The sequence below is a fragment of the Trachymyrmex cornetzi genome, unplaced genomic scaffold (genome assembly GCF_001594075.2).
Source record: "Trachymyrmex cornetzi isolate Tcor2-1 unplaced genomic scaffold, Tcor1.1 scaffold272, whole genome shotgun sequence".
NCBI lineage: Eukaryota > Metazoa > Arthropoda > Insecta > Hymenoptera > Formicidae > Trachymyrmex > Trachymyrmex cornetzi.
Genome location: NW_017297394.1, coordinates 172,918 through 185,872, shown reverse-complemented (window position 1 = coordinate 185,872; position 12,955 = coordinate 172,918). Strand labels below are relative to the sequence as shown.

The 12,955-nt window shown below is 31.6% G+C and overlaps 4 protein-coding genes across 4 annotated transcripts in view; all 4 read left to right on the top strand.

Moving 5' to 3' along the window:
- Window positions 1-960, top strand: part of LOC108761957 (uncharacterized) — a 5,776-nt gene extending 4,816 nt beyond the window's left edge. Inside the window, exons 7-8 of the mRNA XM_018508747.1 lie at window positions 660-815; window positions 928-960. Of these exons, the coding sequence (XP_018364249.1) occupies window positions 660-815; window positions 928-960 (189 nt within the window). The remainder of the gene's footprint in view (window positions 1-659; window positions 816-927) is intronic.
- A 2,304-nt stretch (window positions 961-3,264) lies between these two features.
- Window positions 3,265-5,112, top strand: LOC108761955 (putative odorant receptor 92a). Its single transcript, XM_018508746.1, has 5 exons — window positions 3,265-4,064; window positions 4,286-4,385; window positions 4,514-4,624; window positions 4,766-4,921; window positions 5,059-5,112. Exons 1-5 carry the CDS (start codon window positions 3,265-3,267, stop codon window positions 5,110-5,112), a joined length of 1,221 nt encoding a protein of 406 aa, XP_018364248.1.
- A 1,253-nt stretch (window positions 5,113-6,365) lies between these two features.
- On the top strand, window positions 6,366-9,347 carry LOC108761954 (odorant receptor 43a-like). Its single transcript, XM_018508745.1, has 5 exons — window positions 6,366-7,159; window positions 8,042-8,141; window positions 8,356-8,466; window positions 9,059-9,214; window positions 9,297-9,347. Exons 1-5 carry the CDS (start codon window positions 6,366-6,368, stop codon window positions 9,345-9,347), a joined length of 1,212 nt encoding a protein of 403 aa, XP_018364247.1.
- A 2,399-nt stretch (window positions 9,348-11,746) lies between these two features.
- The window catches only part of LOC108761953 (odorant receptor 4-like), an 8,149-nt gene continuing 6,940 nt past the window's right edge, over window positions 11,747-12,955 (top strand). The window contains exon 1 of the mRNA XM_018508744.1: window positions 11,747-12,534. Within this exon, the coding sequence (XP_018364246.1) occupies window positions 11,747-12,534 (788 nt within the window). The remainder of the gene's footprint in view (window positions 12,535-12,955) is intronic.

Below are 12,955 nucleotides of genomic sequence, written 5' to 3'. Positions count from 1 at the left end.
GTGCCCTCTCTTCACGTGGAAAGTCGGACGCCTTTTGACAGGAGGGAGGTGAAGTGGAACTCGCTTCGCGTAGAAAGTCGGACGCTTCTTGACAGGAAAGGTGGGATGAAACTCGCTTTGCGTGGAAAGCCGTATTCCCTTAATCGGTTCACTTCAAACCTGTCTCCCTATCTAGATTATCTGACTTTTCATGTAAAGCAGGAAAATAATTACTAACTTTGACTGCAAATAACTTTTTAACGAATAATCAGCGACGGCTAAAACTTGTTGAAGGTCACTGAGGGTCATGACCTTGACAACGTATGTCAAGATCAAGGTCATTGAGGGATTCTGTAATGTAAATAATTATCTTAAATTTTAATAAATATTTGTTTAAATAGTATTAACTAAATATTTATTAAATGTAAACATATATTTATTTGATTTATACATAAACTATTAATTTCATTAAATTTTTTTATTGAATAAAGATTTATTTGCTGTAAATAAATGTTTAGTTAATACTACTTAAACAAACATTTATTAAAATCAAAACATTTGCAAATATTTTTTTCAGTATGCATATAGTAGATTATAAATAATAAAATATTTTATATAATCTTGCACACATATTATAGAAAATACAAGTATATTTATGTATTAATGTTTCGTATTTTCAGTATAGCAAAATTGGTGCCGCCGCCTATGAAATCAATTGGTATAATTTATCTGGGAATAAAGCTCTCGAACTTGTGCTGATCATCGCAATGTCTCATTATCCGCCTAAACTTACAGCTGGCAAATTTATCGATTTATCTATGAACACATTTGGTGCTGTGAGTTTCTCACACAATTATTATTATTATTGCTTAATCGCCAAACTTGATTGTTAATTTACCTATGTATGAGACTGTCAAGAAAAAAAAAATTTTTTTTAAATCCACTTAGCTCAAAAGTTTTCATTTCATGCCAAAAGAATAACCCTAAATTTTTATCAAAAAATATTAAGATTTAGATCGCTAGTGAACGATTTTTAAATCAAAGTTTCAATTTTTCTTAATACATGTTTGATTTGATGCAAAAATGGCTTAATCCGGATTTTAATCCGGAATTTTAAATGTGTTGCTGTGTTTTTTTGATCGCTAAACACGATATAATAGTTCATTTAACTCTACAATATACGCTTTAAAAAATGTAGTCCTATTAATGTGAAACAATGACCAAATTTTGAGTTCCAGGCCGATTTTAGTAAGATTCCAATCATTCAAATGTGTCGTTACTCCCCTACAATTGTAGGTCTGTTTACCTAGAACAAGATCCAGTTGGAATTTTTCCAGGACCTCTTAAAGAGCCTTTAAAAGTTTCATTTAACTGAATTATTAATACGTTTTTAAGGACAAAAAACATTTTTTTACAAGTTCTAAAGTATATCGCTTTGTGACTTTGACATCTTCAAATCAAATGCCTCAATTTGACAATAAAAAACTCTTTATTAGGAAATGAATACGTAATAAAAAAAAATACTATAATACATAATATGTAGTTTATTTCAATTTATTAAATTATGTTTATTTGTATTATGTACTTATTTCATTTTCTAATAAAGAGTTTTTTATCGTTAAATTGAAGCATTTGATATGAGGGTGTCAAAACCACAAAGCGATTTACTTAGAACTTTTTTAAGGATAGAAAAAAATTTAAAAACGTCTTATAATACAGTTAAATGCAACTTTTAAAGGCTCTGTACGACGTCTCAGGAAAATTCTAACTGGATCTTGTACTGGATGAATAGACATACAATTGGAGGGAAATAACGACACATTTGAACAGTTGGCATCTTGCTAAAATCGACCTTGAACTCGAAATTTGTTAATTTTTTCACATTAATAGGACTACATTTCTTAAGGCGTATATCGTAGAGCTAAATGAACTATTGCATCGTGTTCAACAATCAAAAAAACATATAGTATCACGTTTGAAATCCGGATTAAGCCATTTTTGTATCAAATCAAACATGTATTAAGGAAAATCGAAACTTTGATTTAAAAATCGTTCACTAGCGATCTCTAAATCTTAATATTTTTTGATAAAAATTTAGGGACGTTCTTTTGGCATGAAATGGAAGCTTTCGAGCTAAGTGGCCGATTAAAAAAAATTTTTTTTTTTTACAGCTACTGTGCGTGCGTGCGTGCATGTGTGTGTGTATATGTGTATGTGTGTATGTACTCTTTCTTATTTATGTAATTCTGAGTTTTGTCACTTTCATATCACTTTCAGGTACTCAAATCATCAGTAGTATATTTAAATTTACTTCGTACGGTTACAGAATAGAATTTATATTCCATATACTATAGCTCTTACTATTTAAAATTTGCGAAACAAATCTATTTTTATTATAGATATTGTACAGAGGAAATATTAATAATAAAATAACATATATACCATCGATTAAAATTTGATTAATTCAAATATTATTAGTTATTTATTTTGTTTGATATTATATCAAGTATTATATCAAGTTTGATATTATATTTTAAGCAAAAGTATACTTACAAGGGAACCTTGCGAAATGCCAAATTCTGATTTTATAAAATCTGGTATAATTTTAATGAAACACGTATAAGTTACGTTAATCTATAAATGAAGTTAGAAAATATTAATTGTGTGGAAGGACAATTTTAAGAAGTGAAATCATTCTTTACAAGTAAAGCCGTTTCTGGTCCTCTCCCCTCTCCGTCATATTTACAAAACTATTCAAGATATCAAAAAAAATATTTTGTACAAAAGTTTTATAATAAAATTACCTGTATTTATCCACGTCAATAATATATTTAAAAAATTATGATTTTTAAATAAAATTTTTGAACCTCCTTTATTCGATGATTAATGCGTTCATGATGACACTTATGAACTGGCTTCTATAATGATTTAAATGAAATAGACAGGTATCAAATACGTGACCATAATAAAAAAAAAACGATCATCGAAACAAAGGAGGAAAAACATAACGATTTACGTTCAACACAATTCTCAATGATAAGCCTGTAGTACTTCTACGTAGTAATCATCTTTGCAGGTGACAACGTACAACTGAAGCTATACATTTCTACCACAAAATCGATTTTTCAAGCCCGTGCTAGCTTCTCCTCCCTTTCTACCTTTCTCGTTCTTTTGTTCTCCCTAATATGTCGCTGAAAGTACTTATTATGGTCATGCGCAAATTTTCTACCATTCTACAATCGATGTGGTACCAGCCAGTCGCTCGCGCACCTTCGACACAGCAATATGGGCAAAATCCCGACATGGCCCAATGCAAATCATGAGAAGGATATAATCGACATTCTGATATGGAACCGATGGTTATTGAGGGTTCTTGGGATCTGGCCATTGATATACCCGGACACCACAATGATTGAAAAGATCCTGGCAACGTTCTCGTTTGCATTGTGTTGGATTGTACTCGGTTTATTCTTGGTACTTACGAGCATGTACACCTTTACGGACCGAAGTATCATGGGTGAAAAAATGAAGATGCTGGGCCCACTGGGTTACGTGTTCTTTTCCATGCTGAAGTACCTTTTCCTAGTGATACGTCATAAGAGTATTCGACGATGCGTTCAGATTCTCAGTACAGATTGGCGTACGGTTCAAGAAAAATATCATCGAGAAATCATGATGAGAGACGCGGAGAAGGGTCACTTGCTGTCCAAATTTTGTATAGTATTCATGTATTGCGGCGGCTTGTCTTACAATACAGTAATGCCATTCCTATCGCAAACATCGGACGCAAACGAACAGAATGTCACCGTCCGACCAATGGCTTATCTCGGCTTCGATATTGTTTTCGATTTGCAACTAATGCCGGTTTATGTGTTTGCCTTTTCGCTTCAATGTTTTATCGGTATTGTTATGTTCAACATCACCACGTCAGTGTGCTGCTTAGCAGCCATGTTCGTCGCTCACGCGTGTGGCCAGATCGACATTGTGATTGCACGTGTGGAGAATCTTTTCAAGGGAGAACGCGATCATATCAAGTTTGAGAAATATATGGCGATTATCGTGCAGCATCACGTGAGAACATTAAGGTAAGTATCTTGTCTTGCTCTACCTGCATCTTATTACCTGTAAAATTATCCACACGTCTTAATAATGTCTCCACAAGAATATTCTGCGAATTTTTAAAATTAAAGTTTATATATATAAGTATGCAAAATTAACATTATTAAAAATAATATCCGATAAAAGAATTATGTTTTCCTTCATTTTGTTGAAAATATTTGACGAATGCTCGCTCGTAACTTTGTAGATTTTCAGCTGGTATCGAAGATACCTTGCGCGAGTTGTGTCTAGTCGAAATAGTGGGAACGACATTGATAATGTGCTTGGTAGAATATTCCCTGATAACGGTAATGAAATATTTCATACATTTCAAGTAATTATAATTATATTCAAGTAATAATAATTACATTTAGTTAATGAATTGTCTAGTTCACATTTCCCGATAAAATATACGGAATCGATATTCCATTCGCAGGAGTGGAACAATAGTGACGGTATAGCAATCTTCACGTACTTTTTTCTATTTGTTTCATTTGTCTTCAACATCTTTATATTTTGTTACATCGGCGAACTATTAACGGAACAGGTGCTTATACATAAATTTTATGTCGGACTAAATTAATTACCATGATTTCGCAGAATTTTATTTCGGCCAATTCTGTATTTAAATAATATACTCAACTAATATGTATATGTAATCCGCAAATATACAAAATTGGATATACAGTGCAGCAAAGTCGGGAATACTACATATACAATTGAATGGTATAATTTACCAGGAAAAGTCGCTCTTGATTTAATGCTGATGATTAATATGTCTGGACATCCGGTACAAATTACTGCTGGAAGATTATTAAGTCTCTCTTTTGCAAATTTTGGAAATGTAAGTATAATTCATTTTCATGTTTAAAAGAGAAATATTAAATTTAAAAAAAAAATGAAAATGATTAAATCTAAATAAATTTATAATTTTAAGCAAGTAGATTTCAATACGTAATAGCTCATGAACTACTTTTATAGGTTTTAAAAACATCGGTTGCGTATTTAAACTTACTTCGAACTGCCATTCGGTAGATACATGAAATGACATGCAATCATTTTGATATCCTCTGGTGCAAAAAAGAAACAACATTTAACTAATATTTTTAAGATAAAGATGGATATTAAATAAATTATTTAATGCAAAAATGACATTTATGTAAAATTAATGTTGACTTTAAAATTCACAAGAAGTAAGATTCATATTATGGATATTTTACCTGCATGTTTTTAAAAGATAAGATCAGGTAACATAAACATTTATGTATATATACTTCCTATATATAAAAATTGTTTATTTTTTTCTCATAAAATTCTGAGAATTTTTTCAGAATTTTTTTAAAATTTTTTAATACCGTATATTCTCAAGTTGATAAAAATAAGAAAATGCAGTACTAAAAAGTTGATAAAAAATTCTGAAAAAATTCTTAGTGCTTTATGAGAAGAAAAAGTTGTCGGTTAATTTCCGAACGCCCTGTATACAAAACAATATCTTAAAAATTTGCTTATTATCAATATGTAACATTCAACATTTCCAATTCCATAAATAACTCCATTTTAAATTATAATTCATTGTCCACTTAAAAAAGATTTAATTAATCATATATAATACACGGAGAAAATTTTATATTTAAAATTACTATAATGTGGTAGTAACTGCGGTTCTTCATGTAAATTATAAGTTTAAATGCTATAATTATTTTTTTAAAAACAATAATACAACGTAATTTTTACACGTTTTTATACTAAATTTTATTTAGTAAAATTTTTTATTACAAAATCAAATCTTGTTGAATGAAAGTTAGTATTGTAAAGATAAGTAAAAAATATATACCTAGCAAATTTTGTTTGCGTAGCATAGTAAAAATTAATTTTTTTCATGTTAGAATATGGCTTAACAAAATAATTACTTTATTTATGTGATAAAAATTAGTATTACTATAGTAAAAGTTAAGTCGGAATTATGTAGTGAGGGTCCATACGAAAATTCAAGACATAGTAAAGTATAATTCAAAATGATATTAAAACTTAATATAAAATTTTCTCCGTGTAGTAAAATATACGGAAATAACACACTCAGTTTTATATACTACAGCCTAACTCTCCGTGCAGGTAGAAATACAACTGTAACAAAGTAATATTTCCCTCGACAAAATTGATTATTCAAGTACATCTCCCTTTTCCTACCCACACTTTATCGAAAGCATCTGTGATTGTCATGCGCAATTTTTTACTATCACGCTATCGACAAAGCGCATCAGTCTCCCTCACGCCATCGAAACGATAGTATGGCCAAACTTATCTCTTCGTCGAATGTGAATAGTGAGAGGGATATAATTAACGCAACAGTATGGACTCGACGGATACTACGAATTCTCGGAATCTGGCCATTGGTTTGTTCGAATACTACAACGATCGAGAAGATATTAGCGACGATATCATTCGCGTTATGTTGGTCTATGCTCAGTTTTCTTCTAATTCCCATGGTCATTTTTACGATGTCAGATCGAACAACTATATACGAAAAAATCAAATTGCTAGGTCCGCTAAGCTACGTGATAATCGCGACGCTGAAATATTTTATCCTGGTGATTCATCGTAAGAACATACGGCAATGCATTAACGTGCTAAGTACAGATTGGCGTGCAGTCCATCAGCAGAATTATCGAAAAATTATGATTAAAAACGTGACAAAAAGCCATGTGCTATCCAAGTTTTGTATAATGTTCATGTATTGCGGAGGCTTGTGTTTTAATGCTGTAATGCCATTTCTGACGCAAACCACAATCGACGAACAGAATGTTACTGTTAAACCATTACCTTACCCCGGCTTCGATATTATTTTCGACTTGCATTTTACGCCGGTCTATGTATTTGTATTTTTCGCACAATTGTTTTCCGGTACGGTACTGTTTAACATCACCACGGCAGTGTGTTGCTTGGCAGCCATGTTCGTAGCTCATGCTTGCGGTCAAATCGAGATCGTGATGGCTCGCGTAGAAAATCTTGTAAAAAATGTACAAAATAGTCGCATGAAGGAACATATAGCAATTATTGTAAAACACCACATGCAGTCATTGAGGTGAGTGCTTGTGATGCACATTGTTGCGAAAAAAATTGTTTGTGTCAATTATATCCAATTATTTAAATTGAAAATTGTATGAATTGTTTGATAAAGAATATTTACGGTAGAAGGAAAGTAACAAAATTTTTAACTTTTGTAAATATGGAAATATTTACTTTATAAAGAGTAATTAAATTTAACCCTTAGCGGCCACACGGGGTGACTTTGTACCCCAAGGCTTAGGAAAAGTGAAATTAGAGGTCTAAAACATTTGAAATTGATACAAGTATCGACATCTGTCACTAGTAGACACGTGTGAGATGTAACTCCATTACATAGGAAGCCGAAAAATCGCATGGCGGCGCTTTGAGCGTTCGTTTTCTTGACGTTTTCATTTTTCCCTCATAATCGTAATTTTGCAAAATAAATATACTTTTTGAAAGATCGGCGTATACTGTTATTTTTTTATGGTAGTGGTGTATCTTGTGCGTACAATCCTAAAATTTTAGCCTTTAATATTGAAAAATGGCGGAGTAATGAATTTTTTTCTGAAAAAAGTCATTTTTGCCGAATTTTCACATATATGACCAGTTTTTAGAGCGCCATCTATAAATTGACTAATATAAATCATTAGAAATGTTGAAGAACTGTTCAACAAACATGAAACAATCGATTAGAAATCTTAAAATACCCATATATCTTGTACAACTAATTTTTTTAGCTATGTACCCGGATGTGGCCGCGATGTGGCCGGGCTGAGGTGTGGCCGCTAAGGGTTAATTAATAATTATACTTAAATTTTATTAACTGTACTCAATAGTTCACCGGAGAAAATAGAAAACACAGTAATTAATTTATTAAATATAAAATATATAAAGTATACATTCAAAGATTTTGCAGATTTTCAGTCAATATCGATAATATTTTACGCGAGATATGTCTGGTTGAAATAGCGGGAGCAACGTTAAATATATGTCTGCTGGAGTATTACTGCATCATGGTAATATGCAAAAAAGTTCAACAATAATTGCGATGTGAAAGTTGAAATAAATGATTTAACTTTTATATCAAATTTTTATCAATAATACGTATATTTGATATTTTATAAAGTATTATTTTCTATTTCTGAAAGAAATAAAATTGAAATGTGTAAACACATATGCTTTTAATTCAATAAAAAAATAAAATTAATGATTTATTATCATCTCTCACAGGAATGGAATAACAATGACAGTATAGCGATTTTAACATACATTTTTCTATTAATATCGTTTGTTTTCAACGTTTTCATGTTTTGCTATATTGGCGAACAATTAACAAATCAGGTGTTTACACTTAAATTTTTAACAATGAATTGAATGTTAAAATATCTTTTAATATTGCAATATACAGGATGTATCTAAAATAACGCCCACTAATCATACAGTGCTATTCCTAATAACAAACTAATTGTAAAACGAAAAGTCCTCTAACATTTTGCAATTTTCGCAATAGTTAACGAGATATTTATTCCTCAAAGTTGCCGAATAAACAGATAAAATCAATGTATAAGACAATTTTAAGATATCTATCAGTGTTCTTTGTAAAATATTTTGAAAATGTTCCGTAAAGAACTCTTAAAGATATCTTAAAATTTTCTTATACGTCCATTTTTAGACATTTTGCTCATTGCGCGCGCGCGCGTTAATAAAAAAAATATTGCCAAAATTGCAAAATGTTACAGGACTTTTTGACTCAGTTTCTTATTAAGTATAGCACTATATGATTAGTGGGCGTTATTTCAGACACACTCTGTATATCATAAAACTTTATAACATATATCTCTAATAACAATAAAAATTTGCGTGATATACACACACATATATATATATGATATATGTATATATAGATTAACGTATATATAAATTATATACTTAGTGCAACAAAGTTGGATTTGCCTCATATAAAATCGAATGGTACCATTTACCAGGAAAAACTGCGCTCGATCTCACGTTAATAATCAGCATATCACAGCATCCGATAAAAATTACTGCAGGAAAAATAATTGATCTTTCGTTCTCAAGTTTTTGCTCTGTAAGTACAATTTGTCATCACTTCAAAGATGAAATAGCACAATAATAAAAATTTTTTAAGCACATATTTCATACGTTAACAGGTACTGAAAACTTCAATTGCATATCTAAACATGCTCCGAACTTTAGTTTGATCCATACAAGAAAATATTTTAATCCTGCTTCATATCAGCGAATAAAATAATATTCAGTAATTCCTTTACTAAAAAAATTTATAGTTACATTCAATGAATATATTTCAAGATAATAATGTGTTTGATACAACCAATTAAATGCACATATCGATACATTAAATAAACAAACTTAGTCCGAATCAAAATTTTATAAAAATGTTTTACGCTTAACATTTAGGGAAGCCGCATCAATTATAATGTGTTATTAAAAATGCGATCGAAATATTTGCAATTTTCCATCAACTATGATGATGTTGTTTGCAAACACAATCTTCATTTCTACATCGTATATATTTCTAAACGCACCTCAATTTGAAACAAAATAGAAAAAAAATTAATTGATGAGATCTACACATCTGTTTTTCCAATGTACTTTTTATTTCATATTAACAATGAATCTTTACATGTCTCGTGTTTCACTTTAATATATTTGCAATATTTGAAGAAATGAAAGTATGACAGAGAAATCGATAATTATTTCAAGAGAATTATCTCTTGAAGAGAATTATCTAGAAATCGCATTTCTGCAAGGAGAGACCGATATGAATCGGCGTTCAACTCACAAAAAAAAACTAAAATGATTAATATAGTACATTTTTACCCATTTGAACCGTTATTTCGCCGAACTTCAAAGCTGGTAAGAAAATACCAGGGAGTTAAAAAACAGTCTACGTACGACCATAATATTATATTTTTAAATTTCGTTTACGCAATCGTTTGTACCTCTGTCGATTTCATTATAACTCGAAGAAGATGTGCAGATACAATATTTTTCAATTTCAGTGTAAATCTTTCGTGTTCGCCTTTCATCCTCAATATTTCATCAGTATTGTCATATTCGACATCATTACGTCGGCACGCTTATAGCGGTCATACTCATCGCTCATGCGTATGGCCAGATCAACATTGTGATAGCACGCGTAGAAAACTTTTTCAAGAAAAAATGCAATCATACAAAGTTTAAGAAATGCATTGCGATTATCGTACATCACGTGCGAACATTAGGTAAGTATCTTGTCTTGCTACCTGCATTTTAGTATCTGTAAAACCACTTGCACGATTAAATGTAATGTCTGCACGAGAAAGCCTGCGAACCTTTTTACCAAAAGTTTATTAAATATAAAAAATTAACATTATTCGAAATATTATTATCTGTTAAAAGAATTACGTTTTCGATTATTTCGATAAAAATATTTGACAAATGCCAGTTCATACCTGGTAGATCTTCAGTTAGCATCGATATACTTTGCGCTATTATATAGTTACGTCTATTCAAGATAATGTCCCGTATTCAGAACGCGCTTACAACGATGTTAGCACGCTAACATACTATATATACTTTACGTCACGCATATTATAGTATTTCAGAGATAAAAGTGCGCTTTTATCGATAAAAGCGCGTTCTGAATACGGGACAATGTGAACGACGTTCGTAATATGCTAACTAGAAATTTCTTGATAACGATAATTACATATTTCTTTTTAATACTGCTTCCCGTATCAACCAACAAAATAAGATTTATTAACCTCTTCACTGAAAAGATTTATACATTACGCTAAATAAATATGTTCTAATCTAAGATAACAATATGCATGTGTTATCTTCGTACATTATATAAGATAATAATACATATTCATCTTAAATCATATGACATTATTTGATTAAAAAATAAATAAGAAAGAAAAGCCTTCGAAGAACCGATACTGGATGTTGTTGCGATCACGTCTTATTGCATAAAACAATAGAAGACGTTCCGATCCTTGGTTTGAATCCTCTTCGGTTCAAATCCATGACAAGCGAGTTGTCAATGTCGCACGACATGCCAATACTCAAACAGCCATTAAACTTGGTAATTTAATGGATATTGACATATGGATGCGATTTGACTTAACAGATACACATTATTCAAAGTTCAAATTACGAAGAACAAATATTCTTATCATTAATGTATTTACTGAAGAGGATCCATACAATGCATCGAAATGTGTTCAATTATTTTATACAATAAAACATGACTGCAACAGTATCCAGCATCGGCTCTTAAAAGGCTTTTTTTCCTTTTTGATTTAATTCATTAATCTGTGGAATTTTTATAGTTTAATTTAACAAATTAATTACATATACAATGAAAAACTACACGGAAATAGCACAATTTTACATGCTGCAGAAAACCCATTCAAGTAGTGATATAACTATAACAAAGCAATATTCCCCTCGACAGAATTGATTGTTCAAGCGCATGCTAGCTACTTTTTCCCTTTCCTATCCTTATAATGTTGAAAGCACCTGCGACTGTCATGCGCAATTTTTTACCATCACGCTACCACACCAGTCGCCTTTGCGCCATCGTGACGACAGTATGGCTAAGCTTAACATCCCCTGGTCGAATGTGAACAGTGAGAGGGATATAATCAACGCACTGGTATGGAACCAATGGATACTACGAATTCTCGGAATCTGGCCATTGGTTTATTCGAATACTACAAAAATCGAGAAGATAATCGCGACGATATCATTCACGTTATGCTGGTCCGCGCTCAGTTTTCTTCTAATTCCCATGGTCATTTTTACGGTGTCAGAACGAACATCTATAAACGACAAAATCAAAATGCTAGGTCCGCTGAGCTACGTGATAATCGCGACGCTGAAATATTTTATCCTGGTGATTCATCGTAAGGACATACGGCAATGCATTAACGTGCTAAGTACCGATTGGCGTGCAGTCCATCAACAGGATTATCGAAAAATTATGATTAAAAACGTGGCAAAAAGTCATGTGCTATCTAAATTTTGCATAATGTTCATGTATTGCGGGGGCTTGTGTTTTCATACCGTAATGCCATTTCTGACGCACACCACAATCGACGAGCAGAATGTCACTGTTAAACCAATACCTTATCCCGGCTTCGATATTATTTTCGACTTGCATTTTACGCCTGCCTATGTATTTGTATTTTGTGCACAATGGTTTTCCGGTACGGTACTGTTTAACATCACCACGGCAATGTGTTGCTTGGCAGCCATGTTCGTAGCTCACGCTTGCGGTCAAATAGAGATCGTGATGGCTCGCGTAGAAAATCTTGTAAAAAATGTACAAAATAATCGCATGAAGGAACATATAGCAATTATTGTAAAACACCACATGCAGTCATTGAGGTGAGTGCTTGTGATGCACATTGTTGCGGAAAAAATTGCTTGTGCACTTATAAAAATTTTTCACCGTTTTTAGACCTCATATGGACCGTTTCTAGCCCGTTTTTAGCGTGTTTTTAGCCCGTTCTTACTCGTTTCTTGCACTCGCAAGCACTCGTGTATTATGAAGGAACGATAGTGAGTATACACGAGTACGCAATGAGTATTTTTGAGAAGATTGTCCGTTTTCAATACTCGTTTTTCCGCTATGTGTATTTTTGAGTGGATTGTCCGTTTCAGCTAATGAATGAGAACACGTTAATACAACATTTCTCTTTTACTCGTACATTTACTTATCATTTATTAATTACCATATCGTACGATTTCAAATAAATTAAAATAGAATTTATATAATAATTCATTATTTATTATTGTA